Source organism: Stylophora pistillata, chromosome 12 (genome assembly GCF_964205215.1).
Source record: "Stylophora pistillata chromosome 12, jaStyPist1.2, whole genome shotgun sequence".
Taxonomy (NCBI): domain Eukaryota; kingdom Metazoa; phylum Cnidaria; class Anthozoa; order Scleractinia; family Pocilloporidae; genus Stylophora; species Stylophora pistillata.
Window position 1 is genome coordinate 22,440,265 of NC_142530.1, and position 27,500 is coordinate 22,467,764.

The 27,500-nt window shown below is 39.0% G+C and overlaps 1 protein-coding gene and 2 pseudogenes across 7 annotated transcripts in view; 1 reads left to right on the forward strand and 2 right to left on the reverse strand.

Moving 5' to 3' along the window:
* LOC111337063 (gamma-glutamyl hydrolase A) overlaps positions 1-27,500 on the forward strand; it is a 41,664-nt gene that overhangs the window by 48 nt on the left and 14,116 nt on the right. Inside the window, exons 1-11 of one of the 6 annotated variants that reach the window (XM_088740754.1) lie at positions 1-41; positions 700-754; positions 907-944; positions 1,269-1,380; positions 2,680-2,730; positions 3,355-3,439; positions 6,628-6,793; positions 7,528-7,634; positions 7,930-8,023; positions 8,258-8,395; positions 9,115-9,586. The exon at positions 1-41 is cut by the window's left edge and continues 48 nt beyond it. In XM_088740754.1, coding sequence (XP_088596880.1) covers positions 1,367-1,380; positions 2,680-2,730; positions 3,355-3,439; positions 6,628-6,793; positions 7,528-7,634; positions 7,930-8,023; positions 8,258-8,395; positions 9,115-9,233 — 774 coding nt within the window. In that variant the 5' untranslated portion in view covers positions 1-41; positions 700-754; positions 907-944; positions 1,269-1,366 and the 3' untranslated portion in view covers positions 9,234-9,586. Of the gene's footprint in view, positions 42-143; positions 755-860; positions 945-1,268; positions 1,381-2,679; positions 2,731-3,354; positions 3,440-6,627; positions 6,794-7,527; positions 7,635-7,929; positions 8,024-8,257; positions 8,396-9,114; positions 9,587-27,500 lie in introns of those variants that run through there. The other 5 variants (XM_088740753.1, XM_088740750.1, XM_088740751.1 and 2 more) reach the window with 5 other exon arrangements.
* Positions 10,555-17,648, reverse strand: LOC148719289 (uncharacterized; annotated as a pseudogene).
* On the reverse strand, positions 21,165-26,252 carry LOC111347044 (UBX domain-containing protein 4-like; annotated as a pseudogene). Its single transcript, XR_015993890.1, has 6 exons — positions 25,781-26,252; positions 23,770-24,095; positions 23,480-23,582; positions 22,967-23,098; positions 22,373-22,557; positions 21,165-21,814 (listed from the first exon to the last, which is right to left on the reverse strand). The product of XR_015993890.1 is annotated as a UBX domain-containing protein 4-like (transcript).

Consider the following 27,500-nt stretch of genomic DNA (forward strand, 5'->3'; position numbering starts at 1 on the left):
TAACGATCTCCAACTAAGGAAACGAGGACGGATTTCAGCAGGTAATATCAAATTTAGCAAAGTAAAAATCTTCTTCATGGCATAAATTGGACAATCCCACCAAAAGTATATGAAAATTCAAGAAAACTTGACGCGTTGTAACCCACAATGCCGTGTGAATCTAATTCTTCTCTTTAACGGACGAAAATCTTGCCAACCACAAAAAAAATTTTTAGTTGCCCCCTTACTTCATTCTTAACGATTTTGTTCTGTTTGTAGACGAAAACTTTTTCAGCAGAAAGAAACAGCCGGAAAAATAAAAATTTCGTGGTCGGTCCCTTATATCCTTTTGGGAACCAACAGTTCGTGATGTGCAACCTACACGTCTCGTCACAGATCTCTTGTTTTAGTTTTTAAAAGGCTACCCTGTAGTAAAATCCTCCTGAGATACTCAGGGTGAAAACACCCGCGAGACACCCGCAACGCGGATTGGCCATGAAAAAGCGACACCCTATCAAATTTCTTTTCAAGTAAATCCTACCAAGGGGGTCATTAACTTGGCCTAACGTCAGTAAGCCTGTAGAGTAAACGCCAATCTATTATTGACCAGCTTGACGGAGAATCAGTTTAGTGATTCAAGACAATCAAAAAGAAAAAATATGAGACAGGAAAAAGTAACGAAAATTATATTTTTGCTTACCGTTGCGCAAATTTCTTTAGCCGTGGAATTTGATACATTCGCAGCACTCCCTGAACACGCACAAGGAAAAAGCAGGTACAGTGATTTCAAATCTTATTTTTCCAAATTTCTCCTTCATCCAACAAGGTTTTTGTCCATCGCTCCTAAATTGTAACTGTCGATTTTTTCATATTCCTTTCCGGCTACTTCCACCTACCTTCTAACCTGTTCCCGACCCTACATCGCAGCGATAACGGGAGGACAATTAACTCTCGTCCAATTATTGGTATGTGAGTAAGCAAACATTACAGAATAATAATATACCAGTGGATAATAATATACCAGTCTCATCATAGAAAGGTCTATCGTTATTATTGTAGTTTCGCTGTCTTGCCAAGTGTTGCTTGGTCAAGCAGTGAACTATAGTCTGCTCCAGGTGCAGAAACAGATCTAAGAACTGCAATTTGGCCAATTTTAAGGCAAAGGAAATCAAAAACAATTAGCAGGTCGAGTATGCATATCAACTGAATACGCAGCGATCGCAGAAATGTCAAAAGGACAATGGACGATCGTTCAGTTATTATTGTTTCTTATTTTTGCTTCTCTGAAGGCGTGCTCACTCAAGAAACGGATCGAAATGTGACGAAATTCGGTAGTCAATTAATTGCAGCCACTTACGTCAAGTTTATCGAGTCTGCAGGAGGGAGAATGGTCCCTATTTTGTATCCTTTATTACTCTGGCCTACTTGTAGTCATGTGTAAGTTAACCCACTTCAAAGATGTAAAATAACTTGGAATATGAAACAACTATTGTAAGGTAGGTCAGAAAGATAGGTCAGGTTACCCTGAAAAAATGCCGCAGGGTAACCTGCAACATACTGGTATCCCAGCAGGGGGGAAGGGGGCAAGACAGCTTATTGAGTGATTACCACAACAGATGGAAATGAAATCCACTCAAATAGCTAGATCATTCTATCTGATTGCATCAAATTGTATTGGTAAGTCAGTTTCAGCATGGCTAAACATAACATGATAAATAACGGAACATACTGGAATATTCTATGACCCTTCAGGGAGGGGGAGGGGAGTAGCACTACTTGTACTTGTTTCATTTTGTTAAAAATTGGAATAAGCTTCGGCTGGATAGGACACTTGGCTCGGGTGCAAACTTTACCTTTTACTTATACCCATTTACCATTAGTCAATTTTTCCTTCAAGGCCATAGGCTGCTATAGCTATAGCAATAAGAATAAAGGGGGTAAGTTTTTAAAGAAACTGTTGCGCTGCTTCTGTGGGAGTAACAAGGTAACTTGGGTTTTATCAACTGAGTTGATAATAGGGACCTTGAGAAACCACGACGGCGACGCCAAGGGAGACTTCGATTAAAAAATGAATTTCTACTCTTAGTTACAATTTCAAAAATGACTGCAGGAGCTTACTGTCTCATACAGCGCCACAGCTCAACTTCAGCATGACGTATAAAGTAGCCGTTGAGTTCCAAATGGAAATTAGAATAATTTGCCGTCGCGGTTTCGGTTCGCAGACGACGCAAATTTTGGCGATTTCGCGTTGTTGTTTTGCATAGGACGGCTAAGAAATGTACAAAGTTTAAAACGCACGTGCTGAGCTATTGTTCTGCTAATTAGAACTCTTGTTATTCCACGTCCTCGTTGCCGTCGTGGTTTCTTAAGGTCCCTAATGTAAATTGGCCACCGTAGAGAGTATCACAGCTGACGTTTCAAGCTTCAGCTCTTCGTCAGAGCAGAGGAGTTGGGAGGGCAGGGTAGCAATTAGAGTAGGGAAAAAAACATGGAAACCTTTTTCAAAGCTTTCTCCCTGAAAAAAAAAAAAAAACTGATTACACCTTTTTTTAATTCAGAGAGGTCTCCGTGATTGATTTTCTTGAGGTCATGTTGTCAGCTTGTTCGGGAGCGTTACATGACAGTATACCGAACCTGGGAACCTGCTTGTCCCATTCTTAGCGATGTGTGATTCTTAACCCTCAAATTAACATCCTGCAGCATTAACTCTACCGCTGAAGAAATTGAAAAGTTGTTTTATTCGATTAATGGGTTAGTAGAACGATGGACAAAGCCGACCATAAAGGATGAGAATGGCAAAATTATTTGTTTAAAGGCATTCTTCACAGCTGTGCTAGAAAAAAAAAACAGATAGACAAAAAACAAAAAAACAGAAATATGGTATGGTGTAAATGTCGATTAAGATTACCATTCATCAATATGTTCGCTCTCGCTTGTTGTAGGGAAGTAGCCAAAATTAAGAGGAAGGGGGTTCCCGTAAACCTCTTTGTGAAGTTATTATTGTTATTACTATTTATAGTATTATTGTTTTGAGGTCTGCTAAATTCGCATTTTATAAATCACATTTTATAAATCAACCCTTCTCCAGTGCCAGATAATCCATTTGGCGATCCTTCTCACTAGACAAATATCAGCCCACTGATACACAACATAGCTACTTCACGTAAAGCTCACAGAAATTCATACCTGGGATACCCACCTTTAAAAGACCCTCGCTTCGTCCTCGTAGTGCCCCACCTTCACCCCCCTTCCCGTCCCCCTTTTCCCCTCCCCCACGGGAAACTTCCCATCATACATTTCAATTTTTCTTGATTCTCAACTTATTTCAATTCGCTTTCTTTTCCTTTTTTTTTTTCTGACTTTTACGTATATTAGTGCCATATATCCTGGAGGCCATAAGTTATTACACCACACAAACTACACAAGAGTAGGGAAACAGATCTTAGAGCTGTCAATTAAGGTAAAATTTGAAAATCAGATGAATTAATTTCCACAAGTACTTTCAATAAGGTATCTCACGTGGAGGTATGTCACTTGTGGGCCAGTTTTCTTACCCTAATTGTCGTTCCTAGACCTCACCCAGCGAGAGTGAAAAGTTATTCATCATATTCTTCAAGTGATAGTTTTTGGAAGGAAGAAGTATTCAAGACTTCTAGACATCACCCCATATTCAAGACTTTGTATTGTATTGTATTGTATTGTATTGTATTGTATAGACATGTCAGTGAATTGTACCTATTTATCATCACCTAGCTGTCGAATAAAGAACTGATTTGTGTCTTGAACTACCGAAAATAGAAGATTGTGATTTTGCCTTAGGTTCTTTGATTGGAATGTACCAAAAATTAATCCTAAAGTCTTCTAGTACTAAATCAATACTATTTCCGGTATCATTATTATTGTTACTGTCATCTATTGAATCAGATCTAAAATTATTAATAGAATCATTATTCTTGTTATCATTATGAGAAAAAACTAAACGGTGCACAGCTGCGTGAGTTACATAATCTAATAATAATAGTTATTATCCAACTACCTAGACGAGTACAAATAATGCCATAGACGAGTACAAATATCACGCGGTATTTGTACTCGTCTATTGTAGTACCGGTTAAACAGGTTTTCTCGCATCGCGCAAGCGAAGAATTGGATTGTAGTTACCAAACAGAAAAGCAAGTGGCGGACAATTTGAATCATATTTCCGACGACGAAGAGTCAAAATGGCTTGCAAATATAGGTCCACGTTCATTAGATGAGTCGAACGAAGAAAAACAGCTTGACGACCATTAATGAAGAAAATAGAAACAGCGACACAACAACGCGCCAATTCCGTTCCGCTTCGCATACTGCTGTCACGCACTCTCCGTAAATAAAATCCGCGAAATTCACCCGCATTGAAATAACAGTTTGGCGTGTTGGATAATAAATAACTTATTAGACATTTTATTGTGTAGTATCGTTGAGTTATGGCACAACTCGTAAAAATACTACTACTAATACTAATACTTTATTTACCCACGTACCACCTAAGAGCTAATAGCTCGTTTAAAACATGAACGTGAAACTAATTACAAATAATGAGCTAATAAGAACTAATATCAAAAGATAAAAATATTGAAAAGCTATATATGATCTAATTTGTACGTACTATCTAATTAATAAGTTAAAGTTGTTAAAAATCGAGTTAAAGCCTCGCCATAAACGAATGCAACGCGCGCCTAAAGGCAGCCACGTCCGGACATTCCCTAACTTTTGTCTAGTAGGCAAACCATTCCAAAGCTTAGTAGTTTAATATGACCATGACTTGTGCATGTATTCTAAGTTGAACGATGGCAGCTTAAGGCGTGTGCAAGACCCCCTTAGGATGTAATTTACAATTAAAACGTTAGAAAACTTACTAAGATATTCCGGTCCCTGTCCTGTTAAACATTTATATAAAATAACTAATGACTGGAATTGCCTCCGCGTCTCTAAGTTTTGTAATTTAACTAAATTTATAACATAACCAAAGTAAAGCGCGCGCTCTGATTGGTTAATTTAGCGTCCGCCATTTGCCCATGGGTGTACGCTGCTGACGTGAGCAAATGCAAAGACTATTTTTCCGCGCCCGATTGTTTTTTCTGGTCACGTAAGATTGGTTAAATAAAAGGGAACTCTTTAGCTACAATGTACCAATGTTATGTTATAAAACAAATGGTAAACACCACAGCGTACACTATTGAGTTATGGATGCACTTGGGAGGTTTGCTAAGCACTCAAGAAGCTAGAGTCGCTCTCGGCTATCGCCTCGAGCGACTCTTACGCTTCTTTCGTGCTTAGCAACCTCCCGCGTACATCCATAACTCAATAGTGTACGCTGTGGTGTTTACCATTTGTTAATAAGAAGAAAATCATAAAACACTGAGCTTGAATACCCTAGGATAGTCCTTAGGATGTAGCAATTAGTGTCCTCTAACTTGTTTTTGAGTCCATTACTTATTCCTAGCAGGAGTGGGCTACAATACTCTAAGTGGGGTAGTATATATGCTTTCCAAAGGCGAATCATAACATCTTGTGGTATAAACTTACGCAGCTTATGCATGGCAGCTGCCTTAGCACGTACCTTATTAAGTTGTACTTGTATATAGGGCTTAAATGTTATTCTCTCATCTAAAATGACACCAAGAATCTTCAGACTATCAGTCAGCTCTACATCATCATCTGGCAATCGCTTGGGTCGCTACTTGAAGATCTGAGTTAATAATGTATTGTAAAACAATAGGAGATGTATCTGAGGCGTAGCAGTTGTGTCATAGGCATATAATTGCAATGAGGTGCCTTCAATAAAATAATTTAGATCATTCATATATATTTTAAACAATAGAGGACCTAAAACGCTTCCCTGAGGGACCCCCCGAGGGACCCAAGTTCTAACGGTTCTCCACTGAGAATAAGTATTGCCAAGTTTAACACGTTGTTTTCTCTCACACAAATATGCAGTACTCAGCGGTACTACACAACAAAACGTCTAATTTGATATATTTATTATCCAACTGTGCTTCGTAGAGTACAAATAACGCGCGAGACGAGTACAAATATCACGCTATATTTGTACTCCAGAAATGTCCGCGAAATTCGCCCGCACTGAAATAACAATTTGGCGAGTTGGATAATAAGTCTCTTATAAGACGTTTTGTTGTGTAGTATCACTGAATATTTTTACTTGCTGATGGTATTTTAACTCGCCTTACGGGCTCGTCAAAATACGGCAAAACTCGTAAAATACTCAGCGATACTACCCAAAAACTTCTAATAAGATATATTTATCATATTGTCGCTATTGTCAGGAATAATGGTTATTTTTGGGTCTACTCGCTTCCCGACCTCTCTACCAAGTAAACCACAAGAGGGTCTCAGTGGGGTGAAGGCTTTTACGGCTAACGGTTAAAATTTTGATATTTAAACGGCAAACGGTTGACCCAAAATGACATTTTCTAAGAGAGGAAAAATGTTTACAATTAACTCTAATTACGACTAACGGTTATGTTTTTTGTCCGTTTGATAGATATCGGTTCACCCCATTGAGACCCTCTTACAAAGTGCAATAACTTTGGTACAAAGTATAACAAGTTTTATTTCAAAGTGCGACGATTTTATTTCTTATCGCAGGCTTATGATGAAGGCGACATCTTTCCGATCTGGGGAGAATGTCTGGGCTTAGAGCTGCTTTCAATGCTAATTGCTGGGAGAGATTTTCGAAAGGGGCAATGGGACCAAGAATTATTCAGCGATGTCGATGCAAAAAATGTCAGCCTGAAATTAATTCTTCCTAGAGGTCGGTGGTGATGATATCCTATACTGTTTAGTTGACACATAGTTAGTAGCTACTAACTATGGTTGACAATTATACAATCCAACCCGCTTTAGGGGTGTGTCCTGAGTTTGAGTTGATTCAACACGCGTTCTGCTTGCCGTTCATTATTCTATCGGTCTTCTGAAGTTTAACCTCTGAAGAACGTTACACATCTGTTTTATTGGCTATGCTAATGATAATTTCAGCAATCAGTAAACGTATCCTCTATTATAGCAGCACCGCCCCTGTTTTATTTATTTATTTATTTTTTGAAAGAAAGATGGATTCAATTTCCTGAGACATTCCGAAAAAAAATAGTTTGTAGAATAACCCTCTGGACATTTTTAAAACTCTTCCTGTAAGTTCATTATTCTTTTACTTCAAACGAACTCGTAGCAATTTGCTTAGCTCCCGTTCTGGTGGATATCTGACCACTGAACATTGACCCATGTATAAACAGGTGTCTTTGAACTGTACAGATTATATTATGGGGTTAACCTTTAGCCCGCGTAAAAGAGCAAAAATAATTAACCGTTGGCCGTAAAATGGCTAAAATGTTAACCTGCCTTTAGCCGTAAAAGGCATCGCCCCTTTGAGATCAAAATACTCTGTATATTAGATTTGCAGCAGAGGGGGACCACAGTTCGGATTAAGCTATCCAATAGACACAGATATTAGTGTGACTCCTACTGATACAACGTATTTTCGTTCTGTAGATTACAAAACAGCTTCTCTGTGGAAATTTGCTCCAAGAAACGTTTTGAAATTCCTACAGAATAACAATTCAACATTCAACAACCACAAATTGGCCATTACCCCACAGGTTAGACGAAATTTATTACTTGCATTCTTGAAAGAGGAATCTAAGTTACTATTATAATTGATGATTATTTAATTTTTGTTTTTGCACAATTCATTGTGATGTTTTAAGGGATCCGTCATTATTTTTAGCTGAGGCTGGAATGGAAATTCTCCTTGTCAGCACCTTGGGAAATGTATAGAGAACAGTGAAGAGAATATGCATACTGATCAGAGGGTGTTATGGCGGGATGAGTCTTTATGCTCTAACATGTTTCAGTTGATACATTGACCAATACTTCTCTGTTCTTTCGCGACAGAATTATCGCAAGCACAGACGCCTGAATACCTTTTTCAGAATTGTTTCTACCAGCAAAGATCGCAAGGGCGTTGAATTTATTTCAACTTTGGAAGGTAGGAATCAAACGTATGAGGAACCCAAAATAACGAACTCAATTCCTGTGGTCATTGAAAATTTGTAAATAAATGTAATATTACAATTCTTCTCTAATTACTCAATTGCAAAGTTTTTACGTGGCATGTTTTGTGGCAAAAAAAAAAAAAAGAGAAAAATGAATAAATGAAAATGTAAGAAGAGCTTCTTTATCAAATGCTTTGGTAAATCTAAATGGTTTACCTCACTTTTAGGTAAGCATTACCCAGTCTACCTTCTCCACTGGCACCCGGCTAAATCTCAGTTTGAATGGCGCAGATATCTGGACATAAATCACTCGCTTGCAGATGTTGTGGCAGGCCAGTATTTCGCAAATTTCCTCGTTCAAAAAGGTGAGCTTGAGAATAGGTTTTAGTTCCTTTTCCTTGACAAAAAATAACCATAACTGGGAGATAAAAGTGCGACCGTTGCTACGATCATCCCCTGACAAAAAAACTCAGCAATCTATTTACACAAAAGGGTGCATCAAAATGCAGAAATACAACGAAAAAAAGGGCAAAATTTCAGGCGACATTCTCTTTTATTCAAAGCATATGATTCACGAAGAAGCTTCCTTACATACAGGGTATCCGTGACGAAGTAACATGTCCCTCAACCGGTATATCACGCAACATGTCACAACGAACAACGAATTACATTTGAACTCTTTAGGATATTTTGGCGCTTGTTATGCTTATAATCAAATTGAGTTGGAATCACTCTTTATATCGTATAGTATGTAAATTTTGTAGTACCGTAAACTGATGAGAGTACTTCGATCTAGACATTTTCTCTTCCGAGCTGGTAGTATTATGCAAAACTTGTAGATACTTTGTTCCTTTACTCAGTTCCCTGGGATAACCAGGACAGCCTTTCTCCTTACAATTTCAATATAATTTCAAGCAGACAAGTGATGAGAATAAAGAACATTATCAATAGGGGGGATTATTAGCTGATCCAATACCAAATTCCCCAAACCTAGCACCATTAGAATTGTATGGCAGACAGGAAAACGAATTGCTAATGAGCTCTAATTGTAATCATGATAGTAATTCCTGTCTGTTCTCTGCAGCGCGCCACAGTACTCATCGATTCTCCAGTGAAGAGGAAGAGAGAGCATCTTTGATTTATAACTACAAACCAACTGATGTACAAGACTACTTGCCTTTCGTACAAGCTTACTTTTTTTAAGGTCACTTAACGACTTGCAGGAATCCTGTTTTGAAAAGAACACTTCAACGAACACAAGGCGACTTAACCGAACCGCAACTACCTCCAAAAAAACTTAACAAAACCTTCTTCCTATCTATGTGTTTTTTCCACATAGGTTAAACAATACTACAGCCTACAGAGAATATGAATTTGTGAAATGCTTATAACGTAATTATTCATTTCTATTTTCCCTGATTCTGGCTGAAACGGCTTTTATAAAATTAAGTTTATTTTGGATAACCTTTTAAATTAAACTGATTATAAGAACAACACACCTACCAGACACCCGTACACTCTTCCCAGAGAACACGTGCGCGCGTTTCGTGGTCGTTTCTCACGGGGGTGGGGGTGGGGGGGGGGGGACGAGGTAGATAGAACAATCATTGATGTGCTCTCTTTAGATAGATTTGTGCATCTCACCTTTCTCCACCCTAGTGAGGACAACTCGTAAATGGATATTTCTGAGTCATCACCTAGATCTCCGTCAATGGGAATGACTGATTTAAGAAACTTCAAGGCGATCTCCTCAGAAATTTGTGAGCTGAATTTGGGATTTGTCACTCACTGTGATCTTTTCTTTCTTCTAGAATAGACACGTACAAAATTGATCCAAATCGACCTTATTTATAATCGAGAAAGTTACCTTTTAAGCCTTCTACTGACAGAACTGTGTCAAAAGATCCTCGAAGCCAGCACATCACCCACTTTGCACAATGCCTTTCGCCAAGATATCCACACTTGATTTTCTTCGGTAACGTTACATGGATTTACGACATTTGTTGTTGTTTTTAATCGTTTGGTGTCAGACCAGATTTTTCGAAACAAGAGCTGATGGCCAGGGAATTTCAGTTATGTTTTTTTAGTTCAAATTCAGACCAAATGGGTTACGAGTAAGGAGTGGACAATACAATGTACAATTTTAAATTTTAAATTTCGTATTTTTGTAATTGCTTCAAAGAGTCCTAGACTTGAATATGATGTACAGCCGTAAAATAGCATGAAGGGTTGCCCCAAATGGGTGAAAGTTACCTACAACCGACCAACAGTGGAATCAATCACATCATTTCTAAACTAAACGACTTTTAAATGCTAAGACGGGATTCACGGAGATGATCAGTCAAGCAATAAACTGCACTTTCAATCGGTTTATCGACTTAATTAATTTTGCAGACTCTTCAAAGAACATGAGAGAAGTGTGAATCACGAGCTGTTGGCGAGCGATTTGCCGAGTGATGTAGTGTCCCATTCCAAGTGACAAAAGCAAAGTAATGGAGTTTTCCACCACTTTGAACATCCCAAGTGATAAAAAGTGCGGTCTATTTATTTTGTTAAAAAGCTAGGAGTTTATGGGTACTCAGAACCATAGCTTTTTGACCAATGAGCATGCGTATAGTGTCTCAGTTAGTTTATAATAGATGGTAACCCACAGTAGAGTATCATGTCAAGCTGATTTCAATTATTTACCGTCAGCTCACTTACCCCACTCCCCCCTGTATATCGTACTGCGTTACTTTTCCTGTAACAGTTCGCGCACTGACAATTGCACTGAACTTTGAAAAAAAATTAACTTGATTTCAAAGTACTGTCTTGAATCTGGCGATTAAACATGAAAACTTTAGAATCCTCAGATTGAGGAACTAAGAAAACATACCAAGGGTTTGTATTCTTTCCAATCAGTAAAATTCCAGGACTTTTTTACAATACTCTCTTTATGTTTTCCATAACCTCTTGGATAGAAAAAATGGCTTCACGGATGAAGGCGATCCTATGCATTCGATTGCGGGGTTTGTTCGCCAGGAAACATTGTACGACTACTAGGTTGTCGATAAGTTTATTCTAAACTGTGACTGTTATAGCTTTTCCGGCTGCACCATACTTTCAGTTTTTTTTTTCGGCGGGAACGCTATTAAATCAGGGAAAAACAGCTCTGTAAAATATAGCTTTACCTGTAGGAACACAAATTCGATACGATTTCCCAGTACAAGGAAATCATCCTTAGTGGCCTTCTTGCGGAGCTCAAAGAGACAAGGAATTAGTAGTCAACACTTAGTTCCAACAGTAATTTAACCTGAATTTCTTATAATAATCGATGAAATCCTAATCAGAAAAGCCATAGAGGGTACTTGTTTGTTTGTGATCCGGTTCTGCAACTGAGGCGTTTACCATTTAAACACTACATATTATTGCACAAGTACAGGCGAAAAGCACCTTAGACAAAGGAGCGAAGTTACAAGTTTGAAAGTGTCCATAATATAAAAAAATTCACTACTTAAAATTAGAAAATAAGACGAAGGAAAACTAGGAAAGGTGAAATGGAGTCTTGAAATAAACTTATTATCCATTCCGAGAGTACAGTCTTCAGGTAAAGTCCCAAGAAGGAAAATTAATCGATTAATTGAAACTTTTAATGTTATCTTAAGAATATCTTTTCAGCTCCACGCTTACAATTATGAGAAGAAAACACGACAAAAATTAAAAACGAAGGATGTTTGGCTGCTAAATGAGTTAAGGCTACCAAGGCAATGATATAAAAATGACAAGAATTAAAAACCAGAGATGTTTGGCTATTAAATGAGCTAAGGATACCAATGCACTGATGTAAAAACGACAAAAATTTAAAACCAAAGATGTTTGACTTCTAAATGAATTTACACTATGTAAAAACGATAGCATCATCAAAGAAACAGTTTCCTAACGCAATAAGTGTACTTCGTACAATTGAAAAGTTGAACTAGTGCTGGCTTTAACATTTTTTTCATGGTAAAGCTGTATGAGGTAACAAAAAATCGCAAGGTTAGATTGGTTTGTTTTTTAACAGAAAACAATGAATTTACTGACTTAAAACCAAGATATATCAGGAAAAGTGTCTTAACACGCGTACGAACCTAATCAATAATATTGTTGCTTATTAATTTAGTTAGTTACTTTAGTTAGTGGAGCTGCGGTGGCTTCCTGGCTAGTGCGCTCAACTCCGGATTGCGTGGTCTGGGTTCGAGCACCTGGCAGTGGACATTGTGTCGTGTTGTTGGGCAAGACACTTTACTCTCGCAGTGCCTCTCTTCACCCAGAAAAATTAAATGGGTACCGGCGAAGTTAATGCTGGAAGTAACTCTACGATGGACTAGCATTCCATCCAGGGGGGGGGGGGGGTAAGCAGGCTTTACCACCTTAATTTAGTTAGTTAAGTACGAGCATATGAATTTATACTACCTTTAGAGAGCTGTGTCGAATACTGATGGTTTTCGTCATGTTCAGCCCTTGCCAAAGGCTTATTGATTTTTTCGACAGCCTACGTTCCATATGTTAGAAAAAAAACCATGAAAATTAGATCGACTACAATAAGTCAAGACTATCACTGACTTCCCTCTTTTAATAAAAGAGAAAGAAACAAACAAAGCGGCATAAGAAAGAAAATGACCAAAACAGAAATCGGTCTTACGGCAGTTGGTATTTTGCGTTTCTGTTTCAAAATAGTTTTGTAGAAACTTATAAAAAAGCCAAGAAACAAAAGCCAACCAAAACAAGGGAACTCAAACAAGTCTATTCCACCCAGTTCGAAAGGTTTTGATTCCTAGAAAAATACTGAACGCAGGCTGTTATTATCTATCTTAACTTAACATTAATACTCGTGAGTTGTATTCGGCAACTCTTTAACACGAAATAAATCCTATCATTCTCTCCTCTGGGAACCCCGGAGGTCAAGAAAATAACTTGTGATTAATTCTAACAATTTCTGTCCTCCTATTTCTCACTCGTTTTTCGTCTTTCGCTTTTTAGCGGATAGAATACCACTTTCAAACGAGGTTTGACACAAAACAGCGATTAGCACTGGAGCAAGACCGTCTTCAGCCGCATGTTTCCGGAAACGAAACTGAAGAGCACGATCAGGATACGAGTCGGTTTGCTCTAAAATGTCCAAAGCCGGATCAACAGACTCCCACAGGGCTTTTGGTAGACGGGAAACACAGAACTTAAATACGCTCAGGTCCTACCTTTTTCGTTCTAATGATACGAGCAAGTTCATGATAGTCCTTGGCCTTCTCAAAGTCACCCAGTTCCTCGTGAATAGAACCCAGGCTACTGTAACTAGTTGCCACTCTTACATGTTCAGATCCCACCCTTTTCAAATCGATGCTCAGAGCAAGTTCGTGATACTCCTTAGCCTTCTCAAAGTCATCCAGTTCCTTGTGAACAGAATCCAGGTTACTGTAACAAGTTGCCACTCTTACATGCTGAGGTCCAAGCTCTTTCTAAGCAATGCTCAGAGCAAGTTCGTGATACTCCTTAGCCTTCTCAAAGTCACCCAGTTCCTCGTGAACAGAATCCAGGTTACTGTAACAAGTTGCCACGGATACATAATCAGGTCCAAGCTCTTTCTAAGCAATGCTCAGAGCAAGTTCGTGATACTCCTTAGCCTTCTCAAAGTCACCCAGTTCCTCGTGAATAGAACCCAGGTTATTGTAACAAGTTGCCACGGATACATGCTCAGGTCCAAGCTCTTTCAAAGCAATGCTCAGAGCAAGTTCGTGATACTCCTTGGCCTTCTCAAAGTCACCCAGTTCATTGTGAACAGAACCCAGCTTACTGTAACTAGCTGCCACTCTTACATGCTCAGGTCCAAGCTTTTTCAAATCAATGCTCAGAGCAAGTTCGTGATACTCCTTAGCCTTCTCAAAGTCACCCAGTTCCTCGTGAACGGAACCCAGGTTATGGTAACTAGTTGCCACTCTTACATGCTCAGGTCCCAGCTTTTTCTCTTTAATGCTGAGAGCAAGTTCGTGATACTCCTTGGCCTTCTCAAAGTCACCCAGTTCCTCGTGAACAGAACCCAGTTTACTGTAACTACTTGCCACTCTTACATGCTCAGGTCCAAGCTTTTTCAAATCAATGCTCAGAGCAAGTTCGTGATACTCCTTAGCCTTCTCAAAGTCACCCAGTTCCTCGTGAACGGAACCCAGGTTATGGTAACTAGTTGCCACTCTTACATGCTCAGGTCCCAGCTTTTTCTCTTTAATGCTGAGAGCAAGTTCGTGATACTCCTTGGCCTTCTCAAAGTCACCCAGTTCCTCGTGAACAGAACCCAGTTTACTGTAACTACTTGCCACTCTTACATGCTCAGGTCCCAGCTTTTTCTCTTTAATGCTGAGAGCAAGTTCGTGATACTCCTTGGCCTTCTCAAAGTCACCCAGTTCCTCGTGAACAGAACCCAGTTTACTGTAACTACTTGCCACTCTTACATGCTCAGGTCCAAGCTTTTTCAACTGAATGCTCAGAGCCAGTTCGTAATACTCCTTGGCCTTCTCAAAGTCACCCAGTTCCTCGTGAACAGAACCCAGGTTACCGTAACTAGTTGCCACTTCTACATGCTCAGGTCCCAGCTTTTTCAACTGAATGCTCAGAGCCAGTTCGTAATACTCCTTGGCCTTCTCAAAGTCACCCAGTTCCTCGTGAACAGAACCCAGGTTACCGTAACTAGTTGCCACTCTTACATGCTCAGGTCCCAGCTTTTTCTCTTTAATGCTCAGAGCGAGTTCGTGATACTCCTTGGCCTTCTCAAAGTCACCCAGTTTCTTGTGAACAGAACCCAGGTTACTGTAACTACTTGCCACTTCTACATGCTCAGGTCCCAGCGTTTTCAAATTACTGCTCAGAGCAAGTTCGTGATACTCCTTTGCCTTCTCAAAGTCACCCAGTTCCTTGTGAACAGAACCCAGGTTACCGTAACTAGTTGCCACTCTTACATGCTCAGGTCCCAGCTTTTTCTCTTTAATGCTCAGAGCAAGTTCGTCATACTCCTTGGCCTTCTCAAAGTTGCCCAGTTTGTAGTGAACAGAACCCAGGTAACTGTAACTAGTTGCCACTGTTACATGCTCAGGTCCCAGATTTTTCAAATAAATGCTCAGAGCAAGTTGGTGATACTCCTTGGCCTTCTCAATGTCGCCTACCTTTCTGTTAACCTGACCCAACCTATTGTAGTAATATGCAACATTGGTGTACTCAGTTCCAAACTTTTTGAGAGCGGCTTGTAATAAAAATTCGTCACATTTCTTTGCGGCCTGAAAATGACAATGGTCAAAACAAATCTCGCCTAGCTTCTCCATTTTAGGTTGGACGATTCGGGAAAGGGCAACCTCTGAAAGTACATTGTCAAAATTAAGAATGAAACATCTTAAATGTAGGGAAAGGGCGTAGCTTTTCAAAATTGAGCCTGACGTTTCATTTGGTAAGTTGATATCTATGAACTGGTTAAACGCCGCCACAGCGCTATTCAAATTTTTCACGTGACGACTTTCCAGATAACCCTGAATCAACGACGTAACGACATCGTGTACAACCTGATGTATGCGGATGTGGACACCAAACTCATCTTCATGTGACAAAAGTAGCGAACATCTTTGGAGTTTCATAATTATCATCTCTTTATCTTTTATTCCTTCCACAACGTTTACGATATAGTTCACCACGATATCCTCATTCAAAGGCTGTGACGCGCAGAGGGAGAGAAAAGTTAAGGCATGATCTATGATTCTGTCTGATTCCATCGCTTCTCTAACGGCTAGTGTTATTGCTGTTGTCATTGATTTCTTGTAACAAGGGTTGATCTCTGCAAGTAGAGTCTCTGTCGCATCACGTTGCCCTTCTTCTACTTTTCTCAGAAAGTCGTTCCAACCAAACTCTGAAAAACGTTTGCTCTGTCGAAGTTGCTTCACATAGGTGGCAGCACTTGCTAACGCAAGGGGTTGGTTATCGAGTTCTTTAGCTACTGCTTCTCCCAGCTCACTGTCACTGATACCAGAAATCAGGGCTAGCAAAGAAGAGGCCTCTTGGGACTGCATACCCTCGCTTACTGAGATGTGTTGAATGGAAGTGCCTGGTAACGGTATACACGAGGTATCTTGAGTTATGATCAACAGATACCCTCTTGCCCACTGTCCATGTCCTTGCCGAGGTAAATGAACATGCAGTTCAGATAAGTTTTTAACGTTATCAGCCAACAGAAGCCAGGACTCGTACTGACCAATCTTTGTGCTGATTAAGGATATCAGGCTGTGTTGATCTTCTCCTCTGTCTTCAAATCCTTTGAGCTATGGATACTTGTAATAGCATGTTCCGGGCACTTTATTTGTCGAGCGAGCGTGATGTAAGATTCCTGAAGTGTGCCTAACGTCTCCGCATCCAGTGTCATTACAAACACTTCAGAGCAAGAGTCTTTTCGGGCATTCTCGTAAAATCTCTTGGCTACAAGACCGGCCAGTTGCGATTTACCGCTGCCAGGATTCCCGGAGATATACAAGATGCTTAAGTTGCCTTCATCAGCTCGCTTAAGCTCATGCAGCTGTCTTGTGATGTCAGCAACCTCAACATCGCGACTTGCTAGGTCGTGTGAAGGTTTAGGAGGAAGAATGCAAAATGGGGAAGTATCGTTCAGCAGTTGTTCGGAAAGAACCTGTCGTTGGTCTTCGGATTTCTTCAGCAGATCTTCAAGGCTCTTCACTTGTTTTTCTTTTTCTTGTAACTGATATTCAAGGCTCTTTCGTCCCTCTTCTGTTTTCTTTAAGTTATCTTCAAGGTTCCTTTGTAGTTCTTCTGTTCTCTTTAGCTGATCTTTAAGGTTCCTGCGGTGTTTATCTGTTTCCTGCAGTTCATTTTCTCTTCGCTCTATGAGATCCTCAAGGCCCTTTCGTTTTCCTTCTGTTTCCTCAATCTCATTTTTAAGGCCCTGCAGTTGTTTTTCATTTTCCTTCAGCTGATCTTTCAGATTCCGCCGTTCAGTCTCTATCTCCTTTAGCTGATCTTCAATTTCCATGTTTTCTTTCTCTTTTTCTTGTAAGTCTTTTTTTAAATCGTTTACTTTGTCTAAAACATCTCTTAACTTCTTCGTCGGAAACGTCTTTTGGTTTGCGATCTGTTGAATTTCTGTAGTGGAAAGACCTAGTGCCTGGAATGCAGCGAAAACTTTGCCAATAGCCGTGTTAAATTCTAACTCCGAAAGTTGACCTTGGGGCATGTGAGCAAATTCTTCATTGCGAAAATTTCTTAGATTGTCAACATTCTTTTTTACTACCGCGTTTAGACCAGAGATGCAATCGGAGTAGAGAATGGCGTAAAACAGCATGGTACAGTCCCAGTCTGCTCTATTTCCTTTAATCATGGTCGCCAATAGATGCTTGTTCCTTCTTTGGTTTGGCCGGGACTCTGCATTGTAAAAGTCTGTCCCATTACCAGGATCATCTTTCCATTCTCCAAAGGTCGTCCTGTAACGACTGTCCCATTCTTGTTTGAAAATTGTCCGCAAACCTTCGGTTAGGATATCAGCTGTGACGCAACAAATCTTGTAGTAGTTTAGTTGCTCATCGGTATATTCTTTTGCAGCGGCCATGTCTATTGTAGACGTGTCTTGCAACCCTTTGTTGAAAATACTCGTATTATTATAATAGTAAAAAATAATTACCAAATCTACAACTTTAGAAATCAATTTATTTCAACCTAAGGCAAAATACCGGTAACAGTATTCTCAACACCTGTGTTAGGGCCCAAAGGAGCTCCGTGCTGAAAGGTGTCATGCAGTCTTCTTGCAGGGCGTTAATTAATCGATAAATCAATCTCAAATCATTCAGTCATTTAAGTATAGTCCGAAAGTATAAGGTTCAAGCCCAGGCTGCGTCAATTTCTTTTGTCTTTTTCTTTTTATCCTTTTTTTTTTCTTTTCTCATTTAAATTTCATTTCATTTAAATTCAAATTCGTCTTTAAAGGATACGTTAGATATGTTCAGAGTATAAACGCACATATGCGAACGTTTGGCCACATAGCTCATACAAAGAATAACACTTTACCTGACCTCCCTGAAACAATGAATTTTGCATACTGCCCGCCCCCCCTTTCGATTTTCTTTCCCCCCCTGCGCAATCCTTAAGTCGAGCTACACGCGCGATGAACATCATTTTGAAAAAGATATAGAAGTAATATGGATGTTAGGAGGTCTGGATAAGAAACCTTCACAATTTTGTAGCTGAAGTTGTGACGAAGCGACTTTCTACGTGGATAGAATCGACCTAATCGAGGTACTGAATCAACTTAATCGAGGTACCAAATCAACTTCAGTTTGTACCGAGTCAACTTCTATCGAAATGACTTTGTATCGACACGACCGTAAACAGTTATATATTTATTTAACGCCATCGCGTGACCTATCATATTCTCTTAAAGTCTCACGCACATTGAATGCATCGCTGAACATGCGTCGTTTCCATATGTTGATTTGCATGGAAAATTACGCGATTTCACGACAAGAAGTTGTTGAAAAATACCTTAAACATTTTAGAAACTATTCTATCCCGCACGGAAACGAGAAGAGAAAAACGAATTCTACGCTATCAAGTTTTTGTTTCAATTCTAAAAATAATGGTTTGGTGATGAGGTGGCCTCTGCGAGATCGAAAAATGAGTCGCCTTCCTTGAAAACAGGCGGCGAATAAATTCTTTAGATGACTGATTAAAGAGACTGTTGTTATGAGAGTGCCTTTCAGCAAAAGTGAACTGATTGGGTCAATGTGAGGCGCATTAACAATGAGATCCTTCTTAGAAAGTAATAGTAGTAGTGAACTTGATTTATCACTCGCGAGAAAATCTAGCGCATAGCACTAATTGGGGACACAGAGGGTAATAATGCTTAAAAAAAGTAAGAAATCTAAAACCTATTTACAAATAGAATAATTTACCTAACCTATTTATATATCAAAATTATTTATTAATGTCATAGTCTCAAAATTAACTGCTACGAAGTATACATTTTTTGCATCCATCATCAATTATGACAGTCCGGTCGTTCTCCTGATTTTAGTCTTAAATCCTTGCAGACTATCTTCAGTGCGTAACTCTTCCGTAAGTTTTGACTAGAGGAGACGGCCATTGTATCTAACAGAAAGTGACTACTTCATCCGCCAAACAACTCATTACTCAAGTACACACTCCGCGCGCTGCCAATAACCGCAGCAAGCCGTACACCATTGCGTGGAAATATATGAAACTTCACGCTTACCCTAGAGTGCACTTTTGGCACAAGAGTCGGGGATTTCAAGTGTAAACTTGCCAATTTATGGAGCATGTCGTTTTACATTCTTTACTAAATAAGTTAGTACACATGCACCCCTAACTAAACCACTGCGATTTTATACTTGTCTGAACAGAGGCATTTATTAAGTACAAACAATCAGTAACTACGTAAGTATTGATCGTAATTATTTATCTTGATTTGTGGAAGTCAAAGTCAAGTCAACAGTTAAATTGCCCATTTGAAAAATTTATCGCAAGGAGGTATTGCATTTGTCTAGTGAATCTTTGGAAGTGAGCCACCAGGTGCACGGAAACAACGGTAGCAGACATAATTGGAAAAAAAATCAGCAATCTTACCACAATGCTTGATCTCAAATCGCGTGATTATCAGTCGCGAAGGCAGAAATTTCTGGTGGAGGGTTCTTCGTGATTACAGGCAGCAATTCACCTCAACACCACCATAAATGAAGATTTACTATCAGTGCCAAGGACTTGAAGCGATTAATCAAAGTTCCCAAGCTTTTTCACAGCAATTCAGCAACTGACTGCCAAACTACCAATCGAAGAAATGAGCGGAAGTCGAAACTGAAAGTATTTGGTCAACACAAATCACAGGCTTACCATCTTAAACATGTGGGTTTCTATGGTAATGGCTTCCTGTGGCATTTACCAGGGCATTTACATAGCCGTTATCAATGGACAGAGCTGAATAACGTAAACGCATGCGCTAGGTTTTGCCGCGGAAACACGGATTTTGAGTCGTTCGCGACGTTCGCATGGTTGATTTGCTATTCTGTTGCTTCGAGGCATCGTTTTCCTTGCCGCTTTTCTTTTTACAGAACAACCTCCAAAAACTTGGTACACCCCTTAAAAAATTTTCAAATATTTATTTACTCCTTAAAACCTTCGGAAATAGGAAAGTGCCCTCAACGAAAACAGAGTTCCTCGGTTTTAAAAGTCAGCCCTCATTATTTTCCGCTAATTTCGCGAAATTTTAGACCTAGGACACTTGAGCCCGCGTTGTTGGCCACATAACCTCTGACGTAGCATTTCATTATTCAGCTCTGTCTTATCAATGTAGTTCAAATAATTTATATTGCCTCCAGAATCTGTCTCTGGTTGTCAGTCTTCGAAACAAAATAAGCTCAGAATAAAGATTAATAGTTAATTACTTATTTGGAAGTGTTTTTTTCTGCCAGAAAGCCTCAAAGTCGCTCGTTTGGGGCTTTCTGGCGGAAAATGTGAAGAATGCCTGTTGAATTTCGGTATGAAAATAAGACCTAGGACCTAGAAGGTAGAACATTTTTGCCTCGAATACGAGGTGGTGTGGGATCTGGAGACCTAAGCTGCCTGCCTTGTCGCATTTCTTTACTAGAAAGAGCGAGCCGAATATATTAACTTTACTAGGGACAGATTCTAGAGGCAATATATTTGAACTACATTGCTAGCGGCTATGTAAATGCCACTGGCCGGAAGCCATTACCATAGAAACCCAAAACCAGGTAAGCCTGTGCACAAATGTTATGGTTCGCTTGGGGCCTGGAAATAGTGAAAGGAGAGTAATAGGGAGGTGAATAATAGAATCGTGAGGTGGGAAGAAACACAGACAGCGGCTCAAGTTTGTTTTTGTTGTTATTGTTGTTTTTTAATCCAATATTCTCATTTTGCCTCGGCTTTTATTAGGATGCAATTTTGTGTCCCAGTGTCTCACTTTACGAATTTTTTCTGGGTATTTCATGGTGCATTTAGCCCTTGCTAACATATTACTGATAGAAAATAAAAACAGCCTCATGTTCATGGTCTAATTGAGTTCCCTGATAAAGAAACTTTCGAAAAAAGAAATATTAATGACGTAAGTTGTTTAAAACTTCCTTTTCTTTTATTTCATACCGCTCACTCCAATGCCATTTAAATAGATTGCATTTTTGCCTTGTCCCCATATTTCTCTCTGCATTCTTGAAGTTTAAAGACTGGGGAGTGACATTCTTTAACATTTCACTGTAACTGTCGTAACAACTGGAAGTTGATCAGAACTTTATGTGAGACTTCGAAAATTGACTTTGTGGTGTCATTAACCATCAACAACTCTAGGAAATTAACTCTTAAACTGTCTTCTGTTTTCAACTGTTTTGATATTCTGTGAATGACGGACAAAACAGGCTAGTCACAAAATAGAACTGTATACAAAAATGAGCTGTTTACTTCCTTTCTAAGGAACATCGTTTCTTTATCGATGTATTACGTGCCATCAACTCCCATCACTCTAACCAAGTTTATCTCTACATTAAATGTGTTTAACAAGAATCATTCCAAATGAGAAACCAAAAATTTCAAACTTTCTATATGTCTTTAGCAATCTTGGATCATTTGGTCACATCTGTTGAGTTGAGTTTCCATTCCACGTGTTATTCTCATCATCTTCATCATCTCTGTTGTGAAGCTGGTAAATTCCACCTTCTTTCTTTATGGATGAAACACCATCCGGGACTCTATGACGTACACCAGAACTGCCACGAAAAAAAAAACAACAACAAAAAAAACCAGCAAGATTGGCATGCAGATTGAGGAAGTTTAGTTGTTCTGCATGACCCTCCCTTTGACTAAGAGCCTGTTTATCTTATTTGTTGTATTATTTTTGGTATGTTTTTATGTGCCAAAATTCACACAAAAACAACATTGTATTCCTTGAAAATGACAATCTAAACCAAGAGACCAGATTTGTTTTTGTGAAATTTGCAAACTGTGATTATTAAATATTTAGTCCAAAAGTCACCAGTGGAATAAAATTTGTGCTTTCAAGCAGTCATAAGTTGTTAAATCTTCCAGCACTTTCCACTGACCATTGAGACAAAAAAAAAATTATGGGCAATAAAATTAACTGTAAATCAAATTCTTTACACCTAATTTCAGGGAATTCTTTTCCCCCTTTTTTTTAATTTTTGAGAAAAAGTTTCATTCTTGACACCAATGAACAGGCAACTGAACAGTTTTGATGCAGTTGACCTACAAACTGTGCAGCTGCTTACACATGCAGGGCAAACAAAAAAATGGAGAGAGAGACTCACTTTGATGGTGGTGACTGTGTGCTGCTGTTTGTTCTCTGCAGAAGAGGATTCCTTCCAGACTGATCTGGACTTCCAAATAGGAAAGCCTTCAGGAAGTTAATCAATGTGAACAAAGGCGAAAGAATCCATAACAACAGTTCAGGGAATGATGAGTCCCCAGATGGAGTGAGGGCATTACTTCCTTTCTGTAAAATGAAAGTTTAGTATTGCTTTTATCTTTTTAAGTTTTGTGAAATTTCTGATTGGTAGGGGGGAACTGGAAATTTACTTAAAGAAAAAAGAAAGATTTTCCACAAATACAATTATTGTAATAATTAACCAATGAAAAATAAAAAAATAACAAGAAAAGATTGAACTTCCATAGATACTGAAGAAGAAAAAAATGCTTAGTTGGATGCCTGTGGCACTCAAGCTTTTCTAAAACACAACCCTGCTTTTATTTTCTAAAATTGCAACAGTACTATAACACACACATTCATATCAACAGAGAAGTCATGGGTGGGCCAAGCCATAAGCAAGGTTCCCATGTGACAAATGTTCACTCTTTTCAATGCCGGTGGTTTACAGAAAACCTTATGTTGATCTCAAACTCACCACAACTACAATTAAAGTTGAACTTGGTGCCAGACCTAACTCAGCCAAACTCTTTCCCAGGTCTTCCTCAGTCAGCTCTCGCCTGGGGTAGGTGGTGTACAGTGTTATTGAGCTAGTGCTGAGTCCTAGTTGCTGAGAACAATTGAAAAGACCACATTAATAATCATAAAAAAAAATTGGTAGTTTAACATGACATGTTTGCTCAAAAGAACTCGATCATATTTTGGAAAGGTTTATAGTTGCAAGGACAATTAACAAATACCAAATGGTCTTAAAGGGAATTCTTATTTGGACACACATGGGCAAGGTTGCAGAAAATCAAGAATCTAATGTAGAACTAACAAGTGGAAAATTAAGAAAAATTTTTTTCTACCCCTAAAATAAGAACCTAACAATTGTAGTTGAAGTATATTTAACACAGAATTCTCCCGTACTAATCTAAATAGAATTCCCTGAAAGCACATTAAATTCTCCTAATTGTTATACAAGTACATGAAAAAGTCAACCACTTGCAGTAATGATATACTGACGTATGGTCTCCAAAGGAGTATCTGCTGGGAAAGAGTTGGTTAATGAACTGCCATCTGGAAGACGAAACTGGAGCGGAGCAGAAATGCTGAGTAAAAAACAAAAAGTCTCTGTCACATGAACATGTACAAAGTAGTTATTGACATTATAATATAAAATTGTACCTGAAGTAATAGCTGACATACTTTAATTACTTTCATAATATAAGTGAAGGATATTTAAGAACTCTAAACCTTTACAAATGGCATGTTTCATTGCATTTCTACCTTACTTACCACTCACTCTTTCCCAGCCTCTCACTGCCATCAGTCATGGTAGGTGAAGGTGAGACTGAGGCAGCCTGAGCGCGCTGTCTCTCCTGTGCATCATTCTGTCTCCTAGCTTCCCTCTCCACTTTAACCCTATAGCAATCTGCTGCTGCACAGCTTCCCTGTGGGCACGCTCTTTAGCTCTGTCTTCTTTGATTTGATTGACAATATCTTGTGCCTGTCTCTCGTCTTGGTCCCTTTTGGCTTTACCAAGTTCTTTTCCCTGATGACGTCTATCGAATTCTTTCCTCTTGGTTTCCCAAAATGCAAGAATTCCCTCTATCATCTCTCCACTAGTTAAGACAAGAAATTTGTATTTAGTTTAATTAAAGTGGCAAAGCAGAGTGATTAATTTATAACATTTATTAAACTTTCTTGAAGTCGACAAATACTAAGCTCAAAGTTAACAATCATGATTGGCAATAAGTACCGGTATTACTCTGGACCCCTGATTGAATGAAACAATTTATCCTCACAAAATCCTTCTCCACCATGGTGTACAAACATGTGGATGGGGCACTATCAAATTGTTCAGAAAACCTCAGAGAATACCAGAGGATATCTTCCAATCAGTGGACTGCATCTCATTTTAAGGGAATTTCCTTACTCTTGGCGATGCTCTATAACCGGGATAGGCCAGATCTTGGCTCTGAGCAAATTCTTCATTTTAAGGGGAAAATACTGCTTAAATAAGTAATTTAGTTCTGGACAAAATAACAGGGCTCAACAGCAACTTTTCAACTTACTAGCCAAGTGGCTAGTGACAACTTAGATGTTACAACAATTTCAGTTTGTTTACTAGCCAAACTGGCCAGTAGAAATCGAAAATCACTGGCCAAAACTGAATTTCTACTGGCCTGTGGCTAGTTGGCTGCTGTTAGTGTTGAGATCTGAATAAAACTCAACCTTTAGAGAGCTTGAATAAGATTAATAACCATATATAGCAACAATAACACTTCTAATGATAATAATAATAATAAAACTAGTTATTATCCAACTGGACTCCATAGACTACAAATATCACTCAAGACAACTACAAATATCATGTGGTCTTTGTACTCCAGAGAACCAGTTAGACAGGTTTTCTCATATCACACAAGTGATGAATTAGATTGAAGTTCCAAAAAAAATGGTGGACAATTTGAATCCTTTTTGTGATGATGAAGAGTTGGAATGGCTGGCAAATGTTGATCCAAGTTTTATAAGATAAATCGAACAAAGAAAAGCAGTTAGACATCAATGAAATTTTAATCATTTATTGAAGAAAATAGAAATAGCAACACAACAACATGCCAATTCCTTTCCGGCTGCTTAATTAGCATACTTCTGTCACACTTAAATACAGTAGCATAGCCAGACTCTGGAATTCCAAAATCCTCAAAAGGGACTCACCCTGCAATTGTAGTTGTCTTCAACAGGGTGGTGCATTTTTTTAACAATTGCTCTCTTCAGCCGAGTGACTAGCAAGACACAGGTCAGGAAAATTAATGATAAAGGGAAAAAAAATTCTTCTTCTTTTGTCAGGGTATTTAAAAATTCTGTGGCAGTCATGCTAGTACGCAGCATTTTTACAGTTTGACTTTTTTTTTGGCATGGCAACTTGGCATTGGTAACCTGTTCCCAAGATTTCTTCCTATCTTTCCTTCCTTTGGTATTGCCACTCTGACATGAAATAGATCCCTCTATTCTAATAGTGTTACTATTGTAACCAAACTGATGAAGAAGTGAAACCTGTAACAAAATGTTGATGATTAATAATTAATATTAAATTTAATAACATAACCACGAATGACTTGGAATAATTTGAGTAAGGAGATATTTGTCATAGATTATCATTTAAAAAAAAATCCAGCTGCCTGTGCACTGATCCTGTCTGCCACATCTTATTTTTTCTAAACCTGTCAAAAAATAAAAAGCATCAATAATAATTGGAAATAGCTCTTTTAACATGTCGGACTGAAAGTAAAGTGACACTTACATATTTCAATATCCTCGGGTTTGAAGTGTTTCTCGCAAGCGTGTACTTTGTCGTTTTTTATCTGCTCCCTGAAATCCTTGTCGAATTTGCATGCTTTTATTACTTCTCCGAGCCAGTTGTTGCGCCATTTTCGATGAGCCTCGTCTTTTTAAGCTGCCTGTCGCGAATCGCGACAGGCAGCTTAAAAATTTCTATTCCCTGCGATCGTCTGCACGATCCGCAGCCAAGGACGGAGCAGTTGACCCCTGGCATCACTTATGAATCCTCTTAAGATAATATTTCAGCTAGATTATTTCTAGATCATCCGTAAAAAAAGAATAAACTCGAAGCAAGCCTACACGCTGGTCGCCATCTTCATATTTTGTGCACCTTCGCGGTCATGTGACATGCCATAAACCAACACAAAGAGTTCCATCGTCTGAAGTCCGCCGGCTTTCATAACCAGTTCCCTCTATTAACTCTGTTCACACATACTAAGGTACCCCGGGTTAGAGGATATTTGTAAAAATCCATTGAAAACAGTGAAGATGGACAGTATCGACGATCTAGTCAAGTCGATGAGTTTATTTCTTTGATTATTTCACACAACTTTACATTTATGGAGCTCAAAAGCAAGTCCAACTAAACCGTAAACTCTTTAATTATTCACTGTGAAAGAGCCTGTGACAGAGCTTGGGCCACCTGTGTACGGCCCAGAAAAAAAAAAAAAAAAAAAATTCGAGCTAACAGCTCACGCCAACCCGGTTCAATATCCACCTAGAGCCATAATCTTTTAGAAAACAACGAAGGATGTCAAGCAAGTTGGCTGGGTTTTCAGTCGTACTACTACGACTGTCACAGCTGCCAACGCCAGCGGCGGTCCACGCACTGAAGCTTTGCGAGAAATTAATGTCAACATAACCTTGCACTTCCATCAGTAGTCGGCAATAACACAACGACAATGAATAACGGTAGTGATGGTCTAACAGCAAGAGTTCTAGGTGGACTGTTCACCAATGCATCGTTGAACAACTATCCAGTGAACATTTCCATCAACTTTCAGTTGAATGCTCATCTCAACGATTCAGCCTGTAGTGAATTTCGACAAATAAAAAGATTAAAGTTTTTGGACTTTTCATAAAACACTTTTCTTTGTTTTTAAAGGAATAAAGTATCGATCAATACACGTATTTACACTTCAAGGCACTTACCTTATATTAATCGCGATGTTAATGCACTTGAAATCAGTGCTTTCGCTTGCACACTTCATTTCTTTCAGTTTGCCACCGAAGAGGTAAAAGGTGTAAATTATTTTCCTTCTCGAGCCAACTCATAGTTCCGACCTGTCAATCAGCAATGCGAATACCAACCAATCACAAGAAAGAGTGTGAGCGGCCGCCATCTTGTCCCACAAACATGCCAGCTGATCGTACGCGGAGCCAGTTCGTAACAAGAGATGGTTTTGCGTTGTGCGTGGGGAACATGCAATGCAGATGAGAGATATCCCGAACGACTAAATGGAGGACGATTTATTTTGTTCCCTAAGCCGAAGACGGAGCTAGAAAAATGCAAGCGATGGATAAAAAACTGCGGAAGACCGCACGAACAGCTAAACTTGGAACGCGTAAACAAACATAAGGCAGTGTGCTCGTCAGTAAGTAAGCTCTTTTGCTTGTTTCTTGATACAGCATTCTCTACAATAGAAATTAATTACCTGGAATCTATGCCTTATCTTTAACAG